Source organism: Siphateles boraxobius, unplaced genomic scaffold (genome assembly GCF_051911475.1).
Source record: "Siphateles boraxobius isolate OS27281-9 unplaced genomic scaffold, OSU_SipBor_1 8, whole genome shotgun sequence".
In the NCBI taxonomy this organism is placed as follows: Eukaryota; Metazoa; Chordata; class Actinopteri; order Cypriniformes; family Leuciscidae; genus Siphateles; species Siphateles boraxobius.
The window spans coordinates 932,705-957,892 of NW_027509208.1; the positions used below are offsets into that span (position 1 = coordinate 932,705).

Sequence of the window (25,188 nt, forward strand, 5' to 3'; positions counted from 1 at the left end):
TTTTGATTTTCTAAGTGATGCTTGAATTTTCCAGGTGGACTTGGAGCAAGAGTGGACTATTCCGAAGCACATGCAATTCACCAAGTCAAAGTGGACGCCATTCGAGGGCATGAAAGTGAAGGGAAAGGTCATGAGGGTGGTGCTCAGAGGAGAGTTGGCCTATATTGATGGACAGGTAAAGAGCTAATGGGTACACTACCGTTCAAAAATCTTTACTGTCACTTTCAATTATTTTGATGCATCCTTGCTGAAAGTATTTCTTTCTTTCACACACACAAAAAACCTCGGTTACTCTGTACCTTTTCTCACAAATGTGATTACTAGCTCCCCAGCTAAATTTGTCTGGAGCACATGCTCATCAATTTCCAGGTTTAATCGTTCCTCTTTCTCTTAAGGTGTTTGTACCTCCAGGTTATGGTCAGGATGTGAAGTCATGGCCAACAGCCCCGGCTGGAACAACTGATGTAATAAAGGATGCTCCCAAGGTAATATTCCATAAATGTCAACACCCTGAACATGCATTGTTCACAGTTCAGCTCTTGCTTTTTTAATGTGTACTGGCTAACAAATAACCATGCTTGTTCATTACAGCGTGTGAGTGAGGCAACAACTCCTGAGCGCCCCCGTCAGGCCGCAACTGTTGATGTGGTCCGTAGCCGTGCCCCGAGCCCACGCCGTTCAGCTGGGGATGGACGCTTCATTCTTCCTCCTCGGATCCACCACGCATCTGATCCTGGTCTGCCTCCAGGTACTATGGGCCTGCAGTGTATTCTATCAGAGGTTGTGCATGAGTTTGTGTGCCAAATAAACCACTGTACTAAAAGTGATCGGTTAACAATTACTTTTTTATTTTTGTAAAACAAACTTTGAAATTCAGAAAGTAGTTCACTTGGACAATGGCAGTATTTGTTTGCTAGTGTTGCGATCTTTAAAGGTCTAGGACCGGAGTCACCAACCCGTCGATCGCGGTCAACAAGTCGATCTTGGAAGCATTTTAAGTCGATCGCGAAGAGTTTTCAAAATCAGAGAAAAAAAAAACAATATCTTTATTTATTAATTTAAAATGCACCATGTGTGAGCCTATTTTGTGTAGTAAATGGTGTCTAGGGGATGCGGAGGCGTGCGCGCTGTTACAATGACGTCACCTTCGCGCTCATGCGGACGCGTCGAGTATAAACAAGACTTTACGCTTTAACCAGCTCAGCCACTACACACTATGCTCACATCAAGCTCTTCGAGCTAACGATATGCAAGCTAATGAAACTATGGCTAAGGCACAACCGGCACAACGGAAAAAGCAAAAAACGTATCATTTTCATGTAGAATGGGAACACGCCTGTAATTGATTGAATATTGAGGTAATGAATAGTAGTAGGTCTGTAATTTGTGTGAAGATATTTTTGAAGAATTGAACGATAATATTTTGTATGCTAGTTGCACTTACCTGAGTATTTCCATTTTGAAGTGTTTGAAATATGTTTTAAAAGGGAAAGTGAAACAGTACATTATTGGCTTAGGCCTGTAAGTAATTGACTGATTATTGTGTTTATATATATATGAGTAATAAGCCTGTGGAAATCCTTAATGTTATATTACTATTGAAAATGTTGAATTATAGTTGACGGTTTGTATAGTTATATACTATTTGTATAGTTAAATAAATATTTTGCTAGTGACTAACAGGCAACCATGATTGTCAAAGTAGAACTAGATTGTGGCCTTATTTTTTAACAAGTGGTAGATCTTGGTTTACATTTGGACTTGGGATGTGATCTTAGGCTTGAAAAGGTTGGTGACCACTGGTCTAGGAGATGGAACGCAGCATTCAGATATTACACCACTGCTGGTAGACTGGGAAAAGCAGAAAGAACCATGAATAGAATACAGAAAGTGTTGGAAACGTGATAATTTATTTCAAAAAGCCGAAGCCGCTAGATACAGTGAGTGAGCTATGTACAATGTAAATGAAAACGCACAAAAAAAGGAAAAAGAATATGCAAATAATTATAGGGAAAAGGAACTTAAGCGGCGCCAAATGAAAGAACCAAATATAACAAAATAATTCCCTTAAACTATTCCCCACCACAACCTCTAACCCAATAAAAGAAAATGTGGAAAATAAACCAAATTCTTCAGCGTATTTGACGCCCTAAAATCCTTCTCTAACTAATGAAACAAAATACAAAGGGTGGCGCACTTCTTTCCTAGTGTGTCAACACCTGACATACTACAGGCACAATGTACATTGCGTGATCTACTGACCTGTTCTCTTTTCCCACATATCCTTAAAGAACATTAAACTCAGAACATCGGCGTAAAGCACAAATAACACTAAAGAAATTAATGTTAGACTACACGTATACAAACAGGATTCGATTAAACTGATAGAAAGTATGCAACTCAGGACGCTGAACACACACACGCTTCTGCCAAACGAGACTCGCTGGAAGTCTTTTAAAACAGCGGGGCGGCAGTAGATTAGATGCAGAAGTGCCGCCCTGATGATGATTGACAGCTGACACGGTCTATCACAGGTACCTGAGAGTGAATAGGAGGTGTACAAGAGCAAAAGCACAACAACAAACACGTGTAGAACGCATCAGTCATTTGTTTGTTTGTCTGTTTGAGCTTGCATGTCCCATAAACTTGGTTCAGCTTCAGTATTTGCTAATCTAAAATAAAATTTAAAGCAAGATATGTTTTTGATATGCAGGTTTCAAAAGATCTACCATACGGCGCCAAAAGGCATTGGGTAACGTCCATGTGATGTGTATAGCTTCATCAAATCATTATGTCTCATGATTCTACAACTGTTTCTAAATTCATTTATATCTGTTTTTTCCATCCTCCTTATTTTCTCTATAATTCAAGTTCATTTAAGACAATTGGATGCATGCAAAATACTGCCAGATTTTTAAAAAAAATTAATTTTGGTGATTTTGCATATTATGCTGGTATAAGGCAGATATTTAAAAATGTTTGTAGAAATGAAACTATGAAAATGTCATGTGACTATTTTATTGACCAACATAACCAGGATTTTGTGCTGGAAATGTTCAAAAGTTACCGATACACACACTGAAATCATTTCACCAAGTCCTTATATATCGAAAACCAAAAAACAAATAAAATAAGCATCACTATGCACTTTGTTTGCATGAATGCATTATTATTATAATAATAATAACAAAGAAGGCTGCGTTTCAAATGAACTAATACAATTTATAAGTTATCTAAAAAGCAATTTCAGTTTTCCAGCTTTCAAACTTTTTTTTTTTTGGAAAACTAAACATTTTACAAGGTGCATTGGTAATTATATATGAAAAACTTTGTTTTTTTTTAGAGCACCGTATGATAGATGTTTGACATTTGTAGTGATGTTTCCCAGAGCTTTGCCAGCCTTACCTTCTGTTTTCTCTGCCAATCTGTGTTTGTTCTATTTGGCATATTTTAACCTTTACAAAAGCATAATCAAAACAAGACATGATGGTCTGTTTATCTGTGTTGCCCTTGCGTTGCTTGCATGCGGTTCCTTGTGATTCAGGTTGATCTCAATGAGCTCTTATGCAGTGTCCCGTTTAGTGAGATTGACTGCTACACATGGCAGTGAAATATTGTGAGCTGATTGTGACATTCTTCTGCTTCCATTACCAGAATTGGCTCCTCCAGCAGAGCCATACGCACACCCGCCTCCCCTGGCCAGGATCCTGTCACCTCAAGCTGGGCAGCAGCAGATCCTGCCCTACCCCCAGACCTCCCCGCTGCTGCACCCGCTGGTGGGCCAGCACATCCTGTCCGTGCGCCAGTTCAGCAAGGAACAGGTGACAGCATGTTATCTATCCTGTTGTCGAGTTCAGAAATATTGCTTTTGTGCATGTAACAGAATTGTATTTACAGTGGCTCATCAATCTTTCCTGTCTGTCTTGGGCTTTCAGATGTCCCACTTATTCAACGTGGCACATACTCTTCGTCTCATGGTGCAGAAAGAGCGACCCTTGGATATGTTGAAGGTACATGTGACTATTAGTAAAAAAAAAAACTGCCACTTTTATTTTAAAATATCAACCGATATTTGTTAAAATTAATGTAGTAAATTTGTAAAGTCTGAATCTGGTTCTTGTCTATGAATGTCAAAAAGATTCAAATCAGCTCATGATTTGTTAGTTAGAATCAGTCTAATGACTCACTTGTTGACCAGGGGCACGGAAGCACCCCTTGTTTTCACAGGATTGTAAATGTAACGCAAATTTTTGTTCATTTACATTTATTTATTTTAAGCGTTTAGTAATTTATTTGTAATAAACACTTTAAATAGGCTTTTTAAAAAGTGTTAGGACTATATGTTTTTTAAAAACATATGCACAGAGTGTGATGTCATATTGTTTGCGCGCGTTTCTGTAGTTCTAATGAGACTAAGAAAACTACTAATTTGACTTGCTTTACGGCAAGTGTAACAATAGCTGGGTTTCAGTCACGTGATTATGATGACGATTATGATGACGCGGGAAGGCGGGGCGATTTCAGATGGAGGGCAGGAAGTAAACATGGAGAATACGTCTATGGAGGAAACCGTTGCGAAGAGTCCGTATTGAGTCTAATTTACCTTGATCATTTAATGTCCCATTCCCACTGATCCCCTCAACGAAAAACCTAATGCTATATAAACACAGACACAAAAAAAGATGTTGGCTAGCTAACATACCGTCGCTGCATTAACAGACTCTGCTCCTCCCAAACCGCAGATGTAACGTTACGTTAAAAATCCACTTTTTACGACGTTGTTCTGTGAGCTTTTTACATTTCTCACCTTTATGAATGACAATCTTTGGTACTCTATATAAACCCTTTCCCTTTTCTCGATTAGAAAGATGGGAGCTGCCGTAAACTGCACAAAACATTGATGGCAGATCCTCAGCTATTTCACTTCCTGCCCTCCATCTGAATTTTCGCGCTCTCGCGATGCAGCAGCGTGATATCACGTGAAACCAACCTATTGCTCGTTTGTGATGTCGCAATACATCACACTTTCATAAAATCATGCATCATACTCTACCTTGTCTGTGGCCATTGTTGATTCAAAAGCTGGTGCTGGATAAACAGAGAGCATGTGCGTGCGACAGTCGGCTGCGGTAGGCTAAATTATTTACGACAGCGGTAATGGACAATTCCGCTTCCAACCTGTAGGGCGACCGCAGAGGAAAAGTCACTTGGTGTTGCTTTAAAGGTTTAATTAATGAGTGTTCTCACCGATACACTTGTTGTTGTTTTGACGAGTTTTATAGACTTGATATAGTTTCTTATTCAAAAGTGGTAAATAAATGCACCCTTTTGTGAGCATTAAAAAGACAACATTTCAAAAACAATGCTAAAATTGAGTGGTAGAAGTAGGATTGGTGATTTGCTTCAAGGTGGGTGGTGGGTCTCATACTAAAATAATTGGTAATAGAATCAAGGAACAAAGTAGAATGAGCAGATTTGAACTTGATTCAACCGGTCCTGTAGACCATATTTATCTTTTGATTTTCGATCGTGTAATTCGGTCCAATAGCAGAGTAGATGTCACTGGAGGATGTGTAGTTCATTACAGCCCATCTTGAACATTACATAAACCTCCCCCAGCTGGAGTATTTAACTGCTCAAGTCAGCAGCAGTCTGGAGTCAGGATGGTGTTCAATCTGGCAGTGACGTGTCACAGTTTGAAGTAGATCTCTTCCTTTAGAAATGGGCATCTGTGGCCCTTGGAAACAGAACCTTTTGCAGAAGGAGATGAAATTAACATGGATGGAATAAGTTCTTGTAAACTTTTGATTTAATTCTGTTCTGCTCCTCTTCTCCCAGGGTAAAGTCATGGCCTCCATGTTCTACGAGGTGAGCACTCGCACCAGTAGTTCGTTCGCAGCAGCCATGCAGCGTCTGGGAGGTTCAGTGGTGCATTTCAGCGAGTCCACATCCTCCACACAGAAGGGCGAGTCTCTGGCCGACTCGGTTCACACCATGAGCTGCTATGCTGATGTCATTGTTCTGCGCCACCCCATACCTGGAGCTGTAGAAGTGAGCCACATGTTAATGTTTTTGAAACGTCTCTTACGCTCACCAAGGCGGCATTTATTCGATACTGTTAAAACAGTAATATTGTGAAATAAAATCACAATTTAAATTAAATTGAGAAGTCAAGTCATTCTGATATGCCGATTTGATGCTCGAGACAAATTTCTTATGATCGATTTTTGGAAACAATTGTGAAAAAAAAATTTTTTCCCAGGATTCTTTGCTTAATAGAAAGTTCAAAAGAACAGCATTTATTTGAAATGGTAATCTTATTTAACATTATAAATGTCTTTACTGTCACTTTTGAGGAATTTAATGCTGCATCTATGAATAAAAATATACTTTTGTAAAAATGTAGATAAAAAAAAAAAAAACACTGACGCCAGGCTTTGTAAATGATAGTGAACTTTTGATAAGGAAAGTTTTAAGACATATCTAAATTGTCTATTTTCTTCATAAATATTCCGTTCTTGTTTGTGCACAATTCCTCAATGCATGTTTTTCTAAAAGTGTTATATATCATCAAAGTTAAATTATTTTTGTGTTTGTTATAAAAATGAATTGATTTGTACCTTAGTTTAAACTAAAAAGTGCTTCTGGTTTGTAGAGTGCAGCAAGGCATTGTCGGCGGCCGGTGATCAACGCTGGTGATGGAGTCGGAGAACATCCCACTCAGGCCCTTCTGGACATCTTTACGATCCGAGAAGAGCTGGGAACAGTCAATGGCATGACTGTGAGTTCACATGGGAAAAATATTCTGTCTTAAACTTATTAGCTTGGAGATGAAGTGTGTAATTTCTATTCCACTAGCATCACCAAACAGAAACCACAAACTGAGAATCCCATCTCAAACTCGCTCTCAGAGTTGAGCCAATGTTGCTGTGGTGTTCTGGACAAGATGCTCAGTTTTTTAGAATGACTTTAACTTTCTTGTTCTTTTTGGATATTTTTTTCTTGAATCTCAGATTACCATGGTTGGTGATCTGAAACATGGGCGCACTGTGCATTCTCTGGCTAGACTTCTCACTCAATACAGGATCAATTTGCGCTACGTGGCCCCCAAAAACCTCACCATGCCCGCTGAGATCATTGACTTTGTGGCCTCTAAAGGCATTAAACAGGTGCGTCACAATCAAAAATATGAATTCAGGAGTGGACTGTGGACTTGGGTGCTTAATATTTGCATTGCTGCATTTCCCTTAAATGTGTCTGTCCACAGGAGGAGTTTAACAGCATTGAAGAGGCCCTCCCAGAGACTGACGTCCTGTACATGACGAGAATACAGAAGGAGAGATTCGCCTCTGAAGAAGAGTACAAAGCGGTGGGAGAATCTTCTGATGAGAACATTGCATCTTTTATATCTTAAAACATCATGAAGTTTTTATAAAAGATTTACTTTTTCTGACAGTGTTTCGGGCAGTTCATCCTTACCCCACATATCATGACGGGAGCCAAAAGGAAGATGGTGGTCATGCATCCTCTTCCCAGAGTCAATGAGATCAGGTTTGCTTATTCTCAGTTCAAAGCGTCAGGTTAAAATCTAATTTTCAGGAGGAGTGTCAAGGCAAATATCGGAAGTTACATAAACTGGAGTGCTGAATACAAAGTTTTGTTTGTAGTTTCTTGTAATCCTATTTTGTTTTCAGTGCGGAGGTGGACACGGATCCTCGAGCTGCTTATTTTCGGCAGGCGGAGAACGGCATGTATATTCGGATGGCACTTCTGGCTACTGTGCTGGGTCGGTGAAAGGACCATCATGGTTTAGTCTTGGACATTTGGCAGTAAAGGGAAACATTTTGTTCGCAACGTACGGATTCCATGACTATTGTTTATTCTGTGTACCCTCTGTGTAGCTCCAGTAGGTGTAATTTGTGAGGGGAAGTACCCAGATGTGGTGTTCCTTTCAGTATCAACAATAAAATTCCATATTCCTGACTATTTGATATAAATGAATGCAACCATTAACCGTGTGGTTAACCTAGTTTCATCCTGAATATCTGAGATCATTACATTAATGTACCACTCTAGAATAGCAGGCTGATCAGTTTAGTTTCATTTCAGAATTAGAAAAATCTTGCAAACACAGAAACAATTTCACTAATACATATCTTACTGTTATAATTGGTAATTCTGTACTTTTTGTTGTGCATTTACAACAGTACAGACATCATTTTCATTTTGACATTTCATTTGGAGGCCAGATTTTTGTTGCTCTATCCTCTTGGTGCAAATAGGTAGATACAGTATGGTAGGACGATTATTCTTCATTACGGAGTAAAACTTTTGTAATTTGTATTTTTAGAAAATAAAATAAAAAATTGCAATCTCAGACCTTTCTCTGCTCTTTAATGTCATTCCACTGCAACATCATACAGTCTGCCTGCCCTATAAGCACGCAATGTACAAGTACAAATAAAGGGAGACAATATCATCATAAAGCACCTGAACATTTGCTTGACTGTAAGATTAAAACTTTTATTGGATGTTTTCTACACTATAAATGCTTTGGTGAAATTGTCAATCAAAATACATGAGGAAAAAGTCCAAATATGCAAAAATGACATGTTAAATTTAAGTTTACCCCAAAAATCTAATATTTTCATAGTGTTTTCATTACTGAATTTTAAATAGTACAAAATATTTATTATTTTTTTGAATAAATATTTAAAATATTTATTTTATTATTATTCTTTAAAATGTGTAAATAAGCCAAACCCCGCTAAAAGAAACTTAAAGGGTAAGTAAACACTAAAACAACTTTTTTTAGTTAATGATCTGTAAGAATGGAGCTTCATAAATGCTGTTCATTGATTCCAGTAAATTTTTTGACATTTGGGTTTAAAGTGTTATAATTCTACAATATATGGTTTAAAAACGTCTGAGTGCTGCCCTCTTCAGGTTGAACGGTGGCTACTGCAGTTGAATTTTCCTATTGGATGTTTGCGGTGGTTCGTGACGTAGCGGTTGCAGGTGACATAGGCAGGTTCCATACAAAAGATGCGTCTCAGGTGCACGCCCCCCTCCGCTGGGCTCTGCCCACTTTTCCAGCATTTTTCAAATATTGCCAGTGGGTGGAGTCAGGCTCTGACCAGGGGTTTAGTTATTTAGTTAATAATGGGAACTCACGGCCTACAAATTTACATTGTTGCTAAACTGCGCTTCTTCAGATTTTTATTTAGAAAACTGAAATAAACTACATAAACCCTTATTTTTTCCACATGATTTTGAGTCTTCAATTCAACCCCGCCTTATGTGCGGTTTTGCTTTGGCTGATAAAAAAAGCGTATATTAACCAGCTACACATGCCATAGAACGAGAGTCGACTCAGCTAAAGAATCGACTCCCAGATCGTGCCCTTGTGCGCGATTCCCATTTCAAGGGAGCCGAACATGCTGGAGACTCGGTTCAAAGAGTCGACTCCAGTAATCAAGCGCGTCCTCAGAGCGGTCTACGCTTTCAAGGCAGGGAGGACATGCATGCGGCGATAGCAATGAGGAGCTGTACATAGGATATCTAAAGAACCATTCGGCTGAGTCCTCTATGATTCAGCCACATTTGACTATATCACATTACCACCCTGTTCAAGGTGAGTTCTAATCGACTGTGCTTAAATGTGCATCTTAAAATCCACACAAATTTGCTATCGTTGCTAAACCTGCTAATGCTAACTGCCTAGTCAGCCGTTTGCTTCATCGATAAAAGTAATTGCAAATTCATAATGACCCTATAAACCAGTCAGCATCGTATATGAATTTCATATTAGTTGTGTTATGAATGTAAATTTGCTAGAAGATTTATATTCAAAGTGATATTGTTGACATTAGGTATGAATTAGACGGTCGAATTTCGTGCTTTCCATCCAGATCCAATAACCCGAATAAAGATGAATAAACTCCATGTGTACCTATGTTAACTGATCTTAAATATTGTTTCTAGTATATGTTGCCCAGGTCAAACCGAACAGGTTATGGTTAAAGTGAAGAGTTAAGGAAAATACAGGGTCTGAAGGGGATAGTAATCTGTACTGGATTAAGACTGGATTATAGTTTTACAAGGACACTCTCCCGTTACGACAGCCAGCAAGTAATGTAAATAAATATGACTATGATAATAACTCGGATGCATATCCACGACAGGATAAAAATAAACCTTATCAATGAACGCGTGACGTCACAAGACTCATCCCAGATGTGTTTGGATGCGGTGACAGGAGAGTTAACACGTGTTTTTGTTCAGATATATTGATGTAGAACTATTGTAAAAGCCAATGAAGTTGAGCAAATTATATCACATGTATTTCAAATAAATAGTTTTTCTGCTCCATTTTAAAAAGTTGTTTTTGTTGTTTTGAGTAGTGTCATTTTTTAGACATGTCATTATTGTTCAATCTACCCAATAATGGTTGGCTGAACAAGCCACATGTTTCGACCATTTAGATTGAACATTGATGTCAGACCCAAACGTGTGCAAATGAAATGTGATCAATCTCGATTCACATAATAAAGATGTATATACATCACCCACTGGTCCTTTCAAAGACATTAAGTCCTGTTTTAACTAAAGTATTAATGCCTTTGCATTGGTCATAAACTCCAACAATCTATCAAATGTTGGGAAAAAACAGCAAAGTCCAATGCTTCTAGAGAGGTTTAGATATCTTATTATTTTATTTGATCAAAATACTGTAATATTGTGAAATATTTCAATTTTAAATAACTGTTTTTACTATTTTAATTTATGGTAAAAACGTAATTTATTTCTGTGATGGCAAAGCTGAATTTTCAGCATCATTACTCCAGTTTTCAGTGATCCTTCAGTACAATATGCTGATTTGCTGCTCCTACATTTCTTATTAATATCAATCAATGTTAAAAACAATTGTGCTGCTGAATATTTTTGTGAAAACTGTTTTTTTTTCATGATTCTTTGTTGGTACTTTTGATCAATTCAATGCATTTTTGCTGAATATAGGTAATAGATTAGGACTTCCAAAGCAACATGTCTTCAAATGATTAGCAGATTTATGAAAATCATGTTGTTGTTGTTATTATTATTAGCTGCCTTGACTTTTAAAGATATTGTTGATCATGTTTCCAACGATTTTGAACTGGTATGTTGCATTAGTTTTGAATTGAAATGGCATATAAAGTTGTGTCAGCTTCATCATGTCGGACCGGTTCATTTTAGAGCATTGAGCCAGTTGTCATCATCTGGAAGAAAGTGACCTGTGTGATTAGTGTGTGTTCTCATCAGGCGTTGGCACAGCCGCTAGATTCATCCAATATACACTGACTGTTGAGTTAAGCCTGAGATAAGCTTACAGCTTGATGAACAGAGGCTCATCTGAAGCTCACACAGCTGCAGTCGGATACGGGTGATCGGTTAGCTTTCTAGTGTATGCAACCTTAATTGAAAATGTGAATCTGTCTTATGATTGTTTTACCAGGCTGTTATTATATCTCTAGTTGTGTGATCATCTCTTAACTGGCTCTAAACTTTTCTTGAATGGATGAATAGAAATTATTTCAAGCTTTAAAAGTCAGTGTGGCTTAGGGGTTTGCAACTTGGAAAGACTGTGAGTCTGAGTTTTGGATGTAAAATTCTGTTCATTTCTCCCAAAAAAAAAATGTTTGAGAACATAACCTTTCAAGCTTCTGTAAAAGGTGCAAGTCACTTCTGTAGAAATCACCTCAAGAGTTTAATTGCCAGATTTTTGTTGAAGAACTACCCATAATTCCAATCAGAGAAATCCCTGTTACCATGGAAACAAACTGTTGTAAAAGACGTGAGCAGCAACCGCCCTCCATCATGGAGCATTGCGGATGATGAATTCAAGTGTCTATTGTTTGTTTTGCATTTGCAATAATAAATACACAAAATAATTTAAGTTTTGGTCAGTACGTTTTTAAATGTGCTTTAACAAAGTATCTTATTGTCACCATGACTGCATTTATTTGATCAAATAAAAACAGCAATCTGAAAGTATTATTACAACTTTACAAATTTTAAATAACTCTTTTCTACTTTTATATATTTTGCCGAATTTTCAGCATCATTACTCCAGTCTTCAGTGTCACATGATCCTTCAGAAGTCATTCTAATATGATGATTTGCTGCTTAAGAAACATTTCTTATTATCAATGTTGAAAACCCTTTGTGCTGCTTATTATTTTGTGGAAACCGTGCTAGGTTATTTTTCAGGATCATTTGATGAATGAAAAGTTCAAAACAGACTAGAGTTGTCTTCGGTACCAAATCATTATTGAAATATAAAAATTGTGATTTTTTTGCTATTGAGTGGCTAATCGGATATGTCTGCAACCAATTCTTTTGTGATATTATAAATGACTACAGAATGTGTGTTTTTACCAGTTTAAACTTGAGAAGCATTAGTTTCTCAATGGTGGTGATGTGGTTCAGGTGAAGGTATTTCTCAGAAAGATCCATGTTCAGTGTTTAAACCACTTAAAATGGGCTTTCATGATCAGGAAAGGTGTCATGTGTATACAAGCGTCTATTAGCCTTTGTCAACATGGGGTTTGTGAGATCAGCAAAACATAATCTTCTTTAGCGAAGGCGTTATGAGAATCGGGAAGCCGTTGTTCTTCCCACCGTTGCATGCTGGTACATCCTATGATTATGAGTGCAAACATCTTATTAATGTTTTCTTAGTAGTGTTAAAGTCATTTCCTGATTGATTGCTCATAAACATCCGAAACCTACACCTGTTATTTCAACATCAGCAGAATTCACCTTCGCCACACCTTGTACTTGCACAGTGTGTTGTTAAAATAGTGCCGAGTGCTTTCTGCTTGCTTTGGCTGTGTACATTGTTCCGTGTGTCAATAATGGGCTGCCGTAGAAGAGTTCGAAGAGCAGCTCCCATTGGATGCAATTAACTTGTTGAATGCATCATTTTGTCTGTTTTTTGCTGTTGTTTAGCATTGAATCATGGCAGATGTCAAGCCGCCCTCTGACAGGCCTCAGAGGAAGATGTCCACTACAGGGGACAGTTTATACAAGGTGCTGGGACTGGAGAAAGGGGCCACAGCAGAGGACATTAAAAGAGCCTACAGGTACCGTTGTACTCCACTACATTTCATAAAAACATATCGTTTTGTTTTTTTTAATGAAGAAATCGCCAAGTGCTCTGACAGCTGTGTCCGATTCGTGAATGAGCTGATTCTTTTCAATGAACCTGGTGAATCGGTTTGCAAACCTCAACGAATGATTCTTTTGCGAATTGGATTATTCTCGAGTCAACAACTCACTGATTCAATGATCCGTTCAGAGCGAGTCTCTAGTTAACTCAATACAAGTCTGATTCAAAATGAGCCAAGCATCAGGACATCCTCAGAACTTTAGTGTGCGTACAACTGATGAAGTGAAAAGTAAGTTACAATTGATGAATTTTAGGATTGATTCTTGTAAATGAAACTCATCTTTAGGTCACATCTGTCCGTTGTTTGTGAACTAAATCTGTTTTAAAAGGGTAAGCTGTAATGCTTGAATGCATGTCCATATCACCATCACAACGGCGTGCATTTTAATTTTAAAAAACACAACTTTTGCACTTGCATTCTTCCCCACTGCCGTAGCATCTTCAAATGATATAAAATTAGTATGGTTGCATAGCGTTCAATTTAAAATGTTATGCATTTAGCCCTGCCTGTATGTGACGTCTATCAACACACATTACATATTATGTATCTGCATCCACTAATCTTCCTTACTGACAATTCATAATAATTCATAATGTTAGACCCAGCAATTCCCCCTCCCCTGGGTATTTCGAGCAGAAGGATTATATAAAATATATCTATCTTTATACCATGTTCTGGTTGAATCCTCGATTCTGATTGGCTGTAGGGTGTCCATTAAAGAGTGATAGAGGACACGTAGTAAAGGAGTTCTGGTGAAACTGACTGGTTACCGTTCGAAATTAATAAATAAATGCGCTGGCTACATCAGCTGTGAGTAACCATAGCAACAGGCAGTCAAAGTATCCGTTTACAATTTATTGTATCAAAACAAACATCTAGTTAGCCGTTATACATAGCATACTAATACAACAATGAGCGACTTCGTTATTTCCTTTAACCTTTTTGGAGAATTTGACAACTTTGATGACTGGGATGCTGCTGAAGAAGGAAAGATTGTAAATAAAACAACACAAGAAAAAAAGAGAAAAAGTAACTATGCCTACCTGTGTGTTTTAATTATAGGTTAAAAAAAACGAAAGTGTACCGCCAAGGCTAGACAAGCCTAACTTACATGAAAATAAATATACGTTAACTTTCTTGCTCGTAAGTTAGTTAAACTGAAGGGTTCTATGAGCTGAGCGGACTATAAATATCTCCGGTTGCTAAATAAACCGTCAGGCGTAGCCAGGGAAAAAAAATCGATTTCGATTGTAAAACTAAAATATAAACTAATGTTTTAAAAATGTGTTATTTGGCAAGTGACCATGGTATAAGCGGGTTAATACCCTTCGAGATGTCCATTGTCTAGGTATTAATGGACTTCGGCGGAGGCCTCCGCTGCGCGTCGGACGGTTCACGGACGGTCCATTAATACCTGACAATGGACACCTCGTCGGGCATTAACCCTTACATAAATTACAGGAATGTTTGTCTTTGTGTCTGTGTGTCTGTTATTTGCATATCTCTCGAAACGTTAGTCTGATGGATTTCAAACTTGACAGGTGTCTTGCTACGGGCACAAGTAAGTGCAGTGCCAAGTTTGACGTTGTTTGGATTAGAAATGCAAAAGATTAAATTATTATTAAACGAATAATATTCGTTAAATATATCGGTAAAAGAAGCACTTAGAGTGTTTATGTCAGTGTTTATTTTTAAACCACAACCTTCAGCTAAACATTAAGTCAGCTACACTGTTTACTTCTGAATATTATATCTTATTCACGGCCATCATTTGTAGTAGCCTATTCACAAACTGTTTCCTCAAGCGTTTTCTCAGAGTTCACCGTGTAACTGCTCGCTGAATCGTGTAGTTCAATTTTCCATATTTATTGTATGTCATTATGTCAGTATCAGTATTTGCTTTCTACCATGCACAAATAAAAATGTCACTGAACTTTTGCTGTTTAATTGTAACAATGAGCATTCAAACACACCAAACCAACAATTACTAAAAACACATACAAAAAAATGATTTTGCACGGGCACTTTGCACTAGTAATATAAAATTATTGTAAAAGTATATACCCTAAGTATATAAAATTACAAAACAAACATTCATTGATCAGTACTTTTTACTTTTAACACTTAAGTGCATTAAAAATCTTTGCTTTTGTACTCGGGTATAATTGGAAAGGAGTACTTCAAACTTTTACTGGAGTAACATTTTAAGTTATCTGTACATTAACTCAAGTAATTGACGTCCACCACTGTATATATGTGCCATACAACTATTATTCTGAAATGATCTGTTTTTAAAGGACGACTCATTTAAGGCTTGTCTGTAAAGGGCCACTGTTATGATTGGCTAGTGCCATTGCATAGGGAACGATATCAATGGCCACTCGCTATTGCATGTGACTAAGTGTTTGGAAAGTATTATCAATATAAAGCCATCATTTACAGACAAATTAAGCATTATGGAATCTTACTTGTGGTTTGTGATGCATCTGATGTCAGATTTAATGCAGTTGCCACTTCATCTTTCAACAAAAGCTTTCTTGTGAATTCACCGACGCAATCCGGAACACCGTTAAAATAAAGTGTGTGTTGTTAAACTCAGAAAACGATCTCATTCTCGTTCCATGTGAGTACATGTGAAATGCACATGTTTCCTTGTGTGTCGCTTGGGAGCCAAATGCACACGAAGAGACAAAACACACTCTTTATGTGTCTCTGAAAGATAACAGTGTGGAGTTGAACAGACTACAGAGATGAATGAACAGACCTGAAACAGCCTTTCGTGACATTTGAATTGTCTGGTGTAAGAATACAGCACAGAGATTGCACTGAATGAGTTTCTTCTCATTAATAATGCGCTTAACCAGCCTCTTAATAATGAACTGAGTCGCTCGGAGACCCTCACTGTTATCAAATGTATTTGCCCGTGTGATGTCACAGATCCCGCAATATCCTAACAAGCTGTGTTTGGAGCTTGATTAAATAAATGCTTTGTTTGTAATGAAGAGGACATTTTACTTCCGAAGCATGATGTTTTAATGGTACAAAGGCCTCTTCTATGTCAAAAGAACAAGGCAAATTTAATTTATGTCATAACCCCGTCCCCTTTAATTTGCTATTTCAGAATTATTTTGAAATGGTTGTAAAATTCTCATTAACCTGTTTTTATCATAGCACTGCTATCATAGCACCAATTATTACACGAAATATATTACCTAATTTTGTCTTGTCTTATTTTAGGATATCAATATAAATTTTTCAATATATTATAAACTATACTCATTTTATACAAAAGTGATTTTAACGTAATGGTTAGTAATGTTCTTTTCATTAACTTCTAAAAAAGTTATTTAAATTGCAATTTAATTTAGCTATAAAATATTATATATATTTTAACAATTTATGTTTTATGTCCATCATTGTATTATTTTTAACATTATTCTAATTCACTATTCTCTATTTTTTACTTGGCAATAAGCATTTGACTTGATTCTGACATAGCTACTCCATTTTTTTTTTTGGTCCCCTTCAATTTGTTTGAATTTGTCCTGGGAACAAGTTACACTCATTTTTATGTACTTTGCATTGACCATGATAGAAGCCATATCAAAATATCTGCTAATATCTGTTAACAATTTTTAATAATTTTAATTGAGTTTGCACTGCAAACGGGGTTTCACAAAAGATTCATGACACACAAAATTCTTTGTTTTTAAAGAAAACTAGCTCTGAAATACCATCCAGACAAGAATCCAGAAAACCCTGAAGCTGCAGACAAGTTCAAAGAAATCAACAATGCCAACTCAATCCTCACAGATGAGACCAAACGCAAAATCTATGATGAGTATGGTTCCATGGGGCTCTACGTGTCCGAGCAGTTCGGAGAAGAGAGTGTCAAATACTACTTCCTCATGTCAAAGTGGTGGTTCAAGGTGAGCGCTTGATTCCCTATAAACAGAAGTTTTATTTACAGTTGCATGAAAAAAAAGTCTTTACTTAAATCTACACTGACACTATTCGGTGACATTCCCTTACTCGGAGATGCCGTTTTGATGAAAGGAGTTTGCTTGGCACGGAAAAAAGAAAATCTCTTTTCTAAGATTTCCAAGAGAATTCTAAGAATTTTTAAAATATTATTGGAAATACAGCGATCAAAAAATACCAATGCAGACTGTGCGAACTCTGGGTTGCTGTCACCAGAAAACCTGGAATCGAGAAAAGAGCAGAATGATTTCAGAAGGAAATTGTTGTCACTCCAAACCACTACCATAATCTGAGCAGAACAGATGTTATTTAGCAAGCTTTGTTCTCTTTGAGATGCTACGTTCTGAATTTACTTAACAGATGATGGTGGCTTTTGATCCACATGCAATCATTTTCTCAAATAGGCTTGATACAGAAAGTAAGACAGCTGAGTCTGAGTCAAAATGCATCAGTTTTCTGTTTCTTTTTGATCTACATAACTATAAATACTTGCTGATGTGCTTAGTTTTTTGCCAATCATTTCCCTTGTGTTTCAGCTTTCTAGCATGATAGTGACTGACCAGCAATGTCAGTATAGTGACTGGCCGACTAGGACTGAGTAGTAGTAGCTGGTGGTAGCATCTTTAAGCTTCCAACATGTGCCTTTCTGAGAGAGAGGTCTGTGTTTTCCGCAGGCTACGGTCATGTGCTGTGCCGTTTTCTCCTGTTGTTGCTGCTGTTGCTGCTGCTGTTTCTGCTGTGGAAAGTGCAAACCACCAGAGGAGGATGACAACTACCAATACGTGGACCCAGAAGACCTGGAGGCCCAGATCAAAGCAGAGCAGGATGGAGGAGGAGGTGAGCCTGGAGTTTGTTAGGAAGGGGAGCATGTTTTGGTCTGACTCTAGTAACACTAGGTGGATGACTAATGTATCGCGTATCTGGCAGTTTGTTGATGTCGGGAATTGTTCAAAAGGCTTATGATCTCTGGAATTAGCTGTTTGAATCACTCTGCTGATGAATCTTTCACTGAATTAACTCACTTAATCCGTCAGAATGGCCACCGAAGCAACATCATTATTATTGAACTGCAAGTTATTACTTTCAGAAATTTGTGCTTTTTTGAATTTCTATATATACGTAATATACCACTTACAAGTTTGGGGTTGGTATGATTTTATATTTTTGAAATAAATCTCACATGCTCACCAAAAGCTGGATTAATTTGATAAATTATTTGATAATAAAACAGTAAAAACAGTAGTATTGTGAGATATTAGGATTTTTTTATGAATATGTTAAAATGCATTTTCAGCATAATTTACTCCAGTCTTCAGTGTCACATGATCCTTCAGAAATATTTCTTATTATAGTTGAAAACATTTTTCCTGCTTAATTGTTTTTGCATTTATTTGAAATATAAATCTTTTGTAACATCACAATGTTTTTATGGTCACTTTAGATCAATATAATGCATCCTTGCTGAATAAAACCATTAATGTCTTGCAAAAAAATATTACTGACCCCAAATGGAGTATAATCTTACTCTTCTTTTTTTTTGTTCATGTATAAACTTATAGGCAGACATTTTTTAAATTAATAACTTGCAGTTATATAAACTAAATTAATTTATTAATATATAGCACTGCTGACTATATAATGTCTCTTTTTTACAAGGGAAGACTAGAAAGTCTTTGCTAAAGTCTCATCCGCAGTTGAGGTGTCTGATCGTCTCTGCTGACTCGGTAGAGACACGTGATGTTGCTCAGGTGGCATGTACAGCAGGAACACATTTACCAGATCAAGCAAAAAGAATAAACATGCAGCTATTTATAACTCTGATTTCGCTTATATAGATGTCAGTGCTTTTGTTGGGTTGTCCTCTAAGGGGTTGTTTATTATTAATGCTCATACTTAGAGAGAGGGATTTCAACATCAAAACAAATTGAAAAAAATAAAGAAGTTGAATATTGTCAAGTATAATCAGTTCTGATGGATCATTCTGTCTAGTCCTTTAAATATGGGATAAATAATATTACTGCGGACATGATGGAAGACGGATTGCCTCAGATTCATATAAAATTGAAACGTCACAATCACCCATCATCTTCAAATATTTCACTACATTTTATATTAATAGTCCAGTGTTGTATTCCAGTCTAATCTAGTGTTTGAAATGACCTGAAGGTGTCTACATTAAATTCAACTAGAAGATAAACTGCAGAGTCAAATGAGACAGGACTCATTTCACTTATCTTGGCTTTGATCGTTCAAGATACGCATGTATCAGTCAACTAGGACATTGGGTACTGAGCACTTCTTGTCTTCCTGATGCTAATATGGCTTTTATATTATTTATAGAGTGCAAGCGCAAGGTGTTTGGTCAATTTTATTGTCTAAATTTAGCACTAGCAAATGTATGACAGTCAAGTTAAGTAGACAAGAAATACTGGCATGTTGCAGTCCTGTAATATTGACGACATTTTTGGGGTTTTATTTTTGTGGTTAGGATTTTATTTACATTTCCTGTTATTCTTAAAAATGCCAACTTCAGTATTTTTAAGTGCCATTTTTTATATATTTATGAATATTACAAAATGTAGACTATATACATTTGTATACAGAGTAAATCATACAGATATTGCCCTTAATGTGAATTTAGTGCAAACTAAGTGGATTGTTTACATGTTTAAAGCTTACATTTAAAGGTATAAACCACCAGCTTTTTTTTCAGCTGTGAGAGAGTACATTACAATGAAAACTTTCATGTGACCTGTAATGTCAGATAATGGTTTTACTCTTTTACTCGACAGGTGAAACAATAATTATTGTCCAGCCTATACCTAGTCCTGTTCCAGAAATCTGCAGTGAAGCTTTACCGGATTCAAAATGACTTGTAAGACTAAACATTTATCGCCAGCATGAGTAACTCCATTGTGAATGTCTACCTACAAAGCCCTGTGTTTGTCCATGATTCACACCATTGTCTTTCACTAACATTTGTGCAGCATTGGATATTCGCATTTTCTGTTACAACGGCTTTGAGTTGGTCATTGAATCTGGTTTTCAGACTTTATTAAACATTGTAAGGCCCAACCTCTTGACGACCTCACTGAGGCTTATTAATCGGTGCTAGTACTTTCACTGTCCATTCAGTAGATTAAATGTTTTACTTTTTAAGGAACTTTAAGCACTGAAACACTATGCAATGAACTGAAACCCAAAGCCAGTGACTTGCATTATTTGGAGATCTTGAGTTGCGTTTGCTTTACTAGGCACATGCATGAACCTAAAGCTTTGCATGTGCGTGCTCAGGATGTCCTTGTTTTGCATGTTGTCAGGCCGAGCTTTTTTCTACCAAGTACTTTGATCCTCCTGTAGGTATTGGAGTTTGATGAACAGGAGGTGGACGGACACCATCTGACCATTTACTTTATGATAGTGCCTGCCAGACCACACAGCTGAGAAATTAATAACTTTATAATATTTAATATATTCATCATTTATTAACATTATTATTATTAACAAAAGTATTAATATCAAGAGTTATTCAAATATTATTGTAAATATTATATATATATTTTAAAGAAGCTAAAAAGGATGCATTTGATTGATCAAAGGGGCAGTAAAGACTTTTACATTGTTGCAAAATATTTCTATATTAAATAAAAGCTGTTTTTTACACTTCTATTCAAAGAATCCTGAAATAATATGCAAAAAAAAAAAATTTGAGTAGCACAACCATTTTCAATAATAATAAGAAATGTTTCTTAAGCAGCAAATCAGCATATTTGAATGATTTCTGAAGGATCATGTGACACTGGAGTATAGTAATGATGCTGAAAATGCATTTTTCCATCAGGAGTAAATTATATATTAAAATAGAAAAGTGTTTAAAAATGTAATACTGTTTCATAATATTACTGTTTTTACTATACATTTTTTTTATCAAATACATGTAGACTTTGTGAGCATAATAGACTTAATTCAAAAGCTTAAATCTTACTGGCCCCAAACTTCTGAATAGTAGTGTATGCTATATATATATAAGAAGATTAAAGATTATATATAAAAAGATTATAGTTAAATTCATCAATCTGGTGCTCATTGAGAGTTCAAAATGAAGATATGCAACCCATGTTCAGTGTGCAAATTGAACAAAGAAAAAAATCAGAGAATTGACATTAAAGGGGCCTCAACCCTCTTTTTAGTTGTGATAGTGTCTCAGTCTACATTACATTCACACTAGTGTTTTAGGAAGCCTTACAATTAGAATGTAGTTATAATAATAATTTTTATTCTATGACAGTAATAGCCATATATTCTAAATCAAATGCACTGTTTATGAAAATGAATTTATTTAATTTACGCTACAGTAGGGAAATTACAATACTTTTGTCCTTATTTCATCACTAAAGATAAACTCTTGTGCCATTATTTTAACAGAAACTGCAGTTGAGAGCTTTTATTTTGGTGGAAAACCAGATTTACAAATGCGTCTCATTAGAAATATAGTGAAATGCTGTAATCATCTTCCCATTATAATGTTGGAAATAATGCGTAACTGGTGCCTGCTACGTTCCCGAATGCACGCTAACTCACAACACGTGCAGAGATGAAGTTCACTGCATTCATTCACTGGGAACTGAGCCGTTCTGAGGGGCGGAAAACACCGGGTGACAAGCTGATCGCGTGAGATAAGTGTGCACTTCACTTTGAAACACACAGCGCAAACAGATATACTTATTTAAATAAATCGCCGTCTTTTGCATTTTGCGGGCACAAAGCCATATCGCACTTTCGATATTAGTTCGTTTGACGTATACTTTGCCAACGCAATGGCGCAAAACACTGTTAGAGACCTTTTATGATATTATGAGAAGTTTTTCAATATATTTGGTTCATTATGAAACTAACGGCACACTGGTTAAACATTGCTACATGTTATGTGTTTTGTAACACAAATGTAATTAATGATGAGGAATTCATAAATTTTTATTATCCTGCATTAAAACCACCATGTTAGAGGATCTTAGGATATGCCGGTGTGTGCGAGGATGAGTCAGCAGGAATTGGGATTTCTGTTGGGAAGGTTGCGTCAGCATGAAGCAAAGCTGTCAAAGCAGGTGCATGTGATCGATAGAAACGCAATCATCACGAGCCGTCTCGCACTGAGGCACCGCTGGCCTGTCATCGCAGCCATCTGTTCACCAATGTCATCTTCATCTCACATCTCCATCTATAGCCCATTTTACCACCCCACTACTGTTTCGTGTCACACTTCTGTTTCTTTAGCTCTGTTATTTAAACAAGGTTTACAGTGTTTTGTTTTCATTTTTAATGTATTGCTAGGAGTGAATAATTGTAATGAACAAATTGATTAAGACATTTTTCTATTTTTATTCTTTGCTGCACGTGGATGCTGTCCGTTAGTGGGGCGGTGATTTGGAAGTGCTGCATCAGGGAAGGGAGGTACGTTTCTTGGAGCAGAGCTGGGTACAACATTGGACATATTCCCAAGAAACAACATCTGATGTGCTTCACTACTATAGAGAACAGTGTAGGCCTAGTGTGCACATTTCCTGCTAGCAAAACCCACAAATCTTTCACACCATTAAACCTATTGGTAACGCGTCTCAGTTCTGTACCTCTTGCTGTCTAATCCTCAAAAGGGATGGCTTCATGCAAAAAATTTGGACATTTATATTTTGATATTTGGACATTTCGAGATTATCACTGCCTGTTGATAATTCTGAAGACCCGGAAGATGAAGAGAAGTGGTGGTTCTCTCGTCTCTTCTCTCTTGGTAGTACCAACAATCAATGGATGATGGATCCTGAAAAATTTATTATACATAAATCTACACATACTTATACGTCTTGACATTGTCCAAAACCCATACATGTTGGCCACTGCTTTGTAGTTTTGCTAAAGTAATTAAAGACATTTTATCCACATCCTAATTCTGTCCTTTTATTATTTATTTTATAGGCTCAAATCTCCCTGTTTGGATCCAGCCCAGTTCCACCATCAACATCTCAGAGTCCACGCATTTCACAGCCAGCCAGTCCGTGTACAACACCCAGAATTGAGCCACCCTTGCCTGTTCCTGGTCCCGGTCATCAGGTCGAGGGGTTCTGCTGATAGACTCTAAGGCCCCTGACATAATATGCTGATCGCAGGGCATCACGGCACCAGGACTAAACTGTGCCACTGCGTCATACTCTGACTCTGACCCACTGCAAACGAGTGACAGTTTGCCAAAAGACAAGGAACCCAATCTCACTTTATCTGTGTCTCCACTGGTGTGTATGTCTGTCTGTTTATCTGTAACCACACATTCATTTCCAAAAGCTATGAGACTGGTGCCATTGGGCATTGCTCCAGGAGGGAAGTGGGTTTACTTTTGGGGTGTTTCTTTCTGGTTCTGGCTATTTATTTCAATTTTTATTTTGTTTTGTGTTAGAAGCATGGATGTGAGTGGAATGACCATGTGAGTGCATGCAAAGCAATATCAGCATGCCTCTACTATACAGCATAGGAACGTGTGCAAAACCCCTCCCACTTCTGTTCATCCAAAAGTGGAGCCATAACATGGTACTTTTTTTTTTTTTGCTTCTTCAGAATGGAGTTTTTTGTTCTCACGTTACATTTGCATTGTTGCATATCGTTTAAGATTGAATCGGTCAATTTTAATCAAATGGCAAGACATAGCTGTGTAACGTCTCTTTCTGACCAAAGCTAAGGCAGACGCCTCAAATGTCATCTGATGTGCCGTGTGCAATGGTCGTACATTTTCCAAAAAATCAAGTCGCTTGAATATGCTGGTGAAAGGTGTTTTTTTCCCGCTATACCTTTTATAGGAGGCTTCTAATGCAACTCTACTGGCTTTAGCCCTTATGGCTACTTATCAACTGAGAAAGCAAGAATATCTGTAAATGTGAATTTTTTTAATTTGTTCAAATGGGATTAACACTGCTTTTGATGAACGCCATCCCAAATCATCGAGCAAACCTATGCTTTCTTCTTGCCCTTAAGGTATATGACGACAAACGCAAATATTTTTAATGATCTTATTTATTTTTAATATATCAGAATTGAGATTGTGTATGACATGTTTTGACTCAAACGATGCACTGTGTAAACTTCGTTTTGAAATTTGGGATCTGCAAGAGACTCCTGATTTTAGCAATAAGGAAATGCCCATTGTGTTAAATGTCAAAGACTCAACCATAGTCAGGTTACTGTTAGAAACCCTACATTAGAGTCAGTACATTAGATGCCAAATGTTCTCCCTATAAATTGTTGTTCCGAATGCCATAGTATATACTTGGATTGTGCACCATTTTGTTTCTGTGTGCAAATAGTAATGTCAATTTCAAGTAGTGTACGATCATCTGTCTGTTCTGTTTGTCATTTTGGGGGGGCATTTTCTTATAGCCAAGATGTTTTCTTTTTCCCCGTAAAAACTGGATATTGCTTTCAGAGAATAAACTTGCCAGAAGATAAAGAGATGATGGCAGTCATTCATTAGAAAGCATTGTGATATATGATCTGCTTCCAAACCAACATTTTTCTCTTCACTTTTTCCAATGGTACATTTCCATGCTGACTGGATCATTTCATTTCAATGGACAAGGCACATTACAGCAATCAAATTTTTTTTTTTTTTTGGCACTTTGTTTTGGGTGGAAATGATTTTAAAGCATTTGAAAGGTCTTGGCCTCTTCACCAGTGCACATATTAAGTTTTATGATGCTGTGAGTAATAACTTGATTATGTGGGGGAAAATATTCCAATGGCCAAAATTAAAGCTAAGAACCACGGCACTACATTGTTACTTTCCTCCTGTTTTATTCAACATGGTACGTAATGCATCACATATTTAATTGTGTTTATATTATTGAATCTGAATTCATTAAATAAATGGGGATTTGTAAAAACTTGCATTTGAGTGATTTCTTATTGTGAACTAGCTTTTCACAAGTTTACGTCCATGTTGCGATTACATTGCTTT

At 36.9% G+C, this 25,188-nt stretch overlaps 3 protein-coding genes across 8 annotated transcripts in view; 2 read left to right on the forward strand and 1 right to left on the reverse strand.

The window, feature by feature from the left end:
- The window catches only part of cad (carbamoyl-phosphate synthetase 2, aspartate transcarbamylase, and dihydroorotase), a 35,072-nt gene extending 26,695 nt beyond the window's left edge, over positions 1 to 8,377 (forward strand). The window contains exons 33-44 of one of the 2 annotated variants that reach the window (XM_077220911.1): positions 35 to 175; positions 396 to 485; positions 592 to 748; positions 2,714 to 2,752; positions 3,655 to 3,821; positions 3,936 to 4,010; positions 5,839 to 6,051; positions 6,656 to 6,781; positions 7,014 to 7,169; positions 7,268 to 7,369; positions 7,457 to 7,551; positions 7,695 to 8,377. In XM_077220911.1, the coding sequence (XP_077077026.1) occupies positions 35 to 175; positions 396 to 485; positions 592 to 748; positions 2,714 to 2,752; positions 3,655 to 3,821; positions 3,936 to 4,010; positions 5,839 to 6,051; positions 6,656 to 6,781; positions 7,014 to 7,169; positions 7,268 to 7,369; positions 7,457 to 7,551; positions 7,695 to 7,794 (1,461 nt within the window). In that variant the 3' untranslated portion in view covers positions 7,795 to 8,377. The remainder of the gene's footprint in view (positions 1 to 34; positions 176 to 395; positions 486 to 591; positions 749 to 2,713; positions 2,753 to 3,654; positions 3,822 to 3,935; positions 4,011 to 5,838; positions 6,052 to 6,655; positions 6,782 to 7,013; positions 7,170 to 7,267; positions 7,370 to 7,456; positions 7,552 to 7,694) is intronic. The other variant, XM_077220912.1, reaches the window with a different exon arrangement.
- LOC143729596 (uncharacterized) overlaps positions 1 to 25,188 on the reverse strand; it is a 700,608-nt gene that overhangs the window by 373,641 nt on the left and 301,779 nt on the right. The gene's annotated exons all lie outside the window — the stretch shown is intronic.
- On the forward strand, positions 9,451 to 25,114 carry dnajc5ga (DnaJ (Hsp40) homolog, subfamily C, member 5 gamma a). Of its 5 annotated transcripts, none has more exons than XM_077220627.1 (7): positions 9,451 to 9,634; positions 12,991 to 13,124; positions 16,927 to 17,140; positions 17,867 to 18,029; positions 19,985 to 20,067; positions 22,605 to 22,643; positions 23,163 to 25,114. In XM_077220627.1, exons 2-5 carry the CDS (start codon positions 13,000 to 13,002, stop codon positions 20,062 to 20,064), a joined length of 582 nt encoding a protein of 193 aa, XP_077076742.1. In that variant the 5' UTR covers positions 9,451 to 9,634; positions 12,991 to 12,999; the 3' UTR covers positions 20,065 to 20,067; positions 22,605 to 22,643; positions 23,163 to 25,114. The 5 variants fall into 5 exon arrangements, 4 of the variants coding, with proteins under 4 accessions (XP_077076742.1, XP_077076743.1, XP_077076744.1 ...); XR_013199995.1 differs by having other exon boundaries at positions 9,489 to 9,634; positions 22,605 to 22,731; XM_077220628.1 differs by lacking the exon at positions 22,605 to 22,643 and having other exon boundaries at positions 9,470 to 9,634.

Coding starts and splice junctions, on each gene's coding strand:
- dnajc5ga (XM_077220626.1), top strand. CDS start 13,000: ATGGCAGATGTCAAGCCGCCCTCTGACAGGCCTCAGAGGAAGATGTCC. Junction 13,125..16,926: donor GACATTAAAAGAGCCTACAG/GTACCGTTGTAC, acceptor TTGTTTTTAAAG/AAAACTAGCTCTGAAATACC. Junction 17,141..17,866: donor TGTCAAAGTGGTGGTTCAAG/GTGAGCGCTTGA, acceptor TGTTTTCCGCAG/GCTACGGTCATGTGCTGTGC.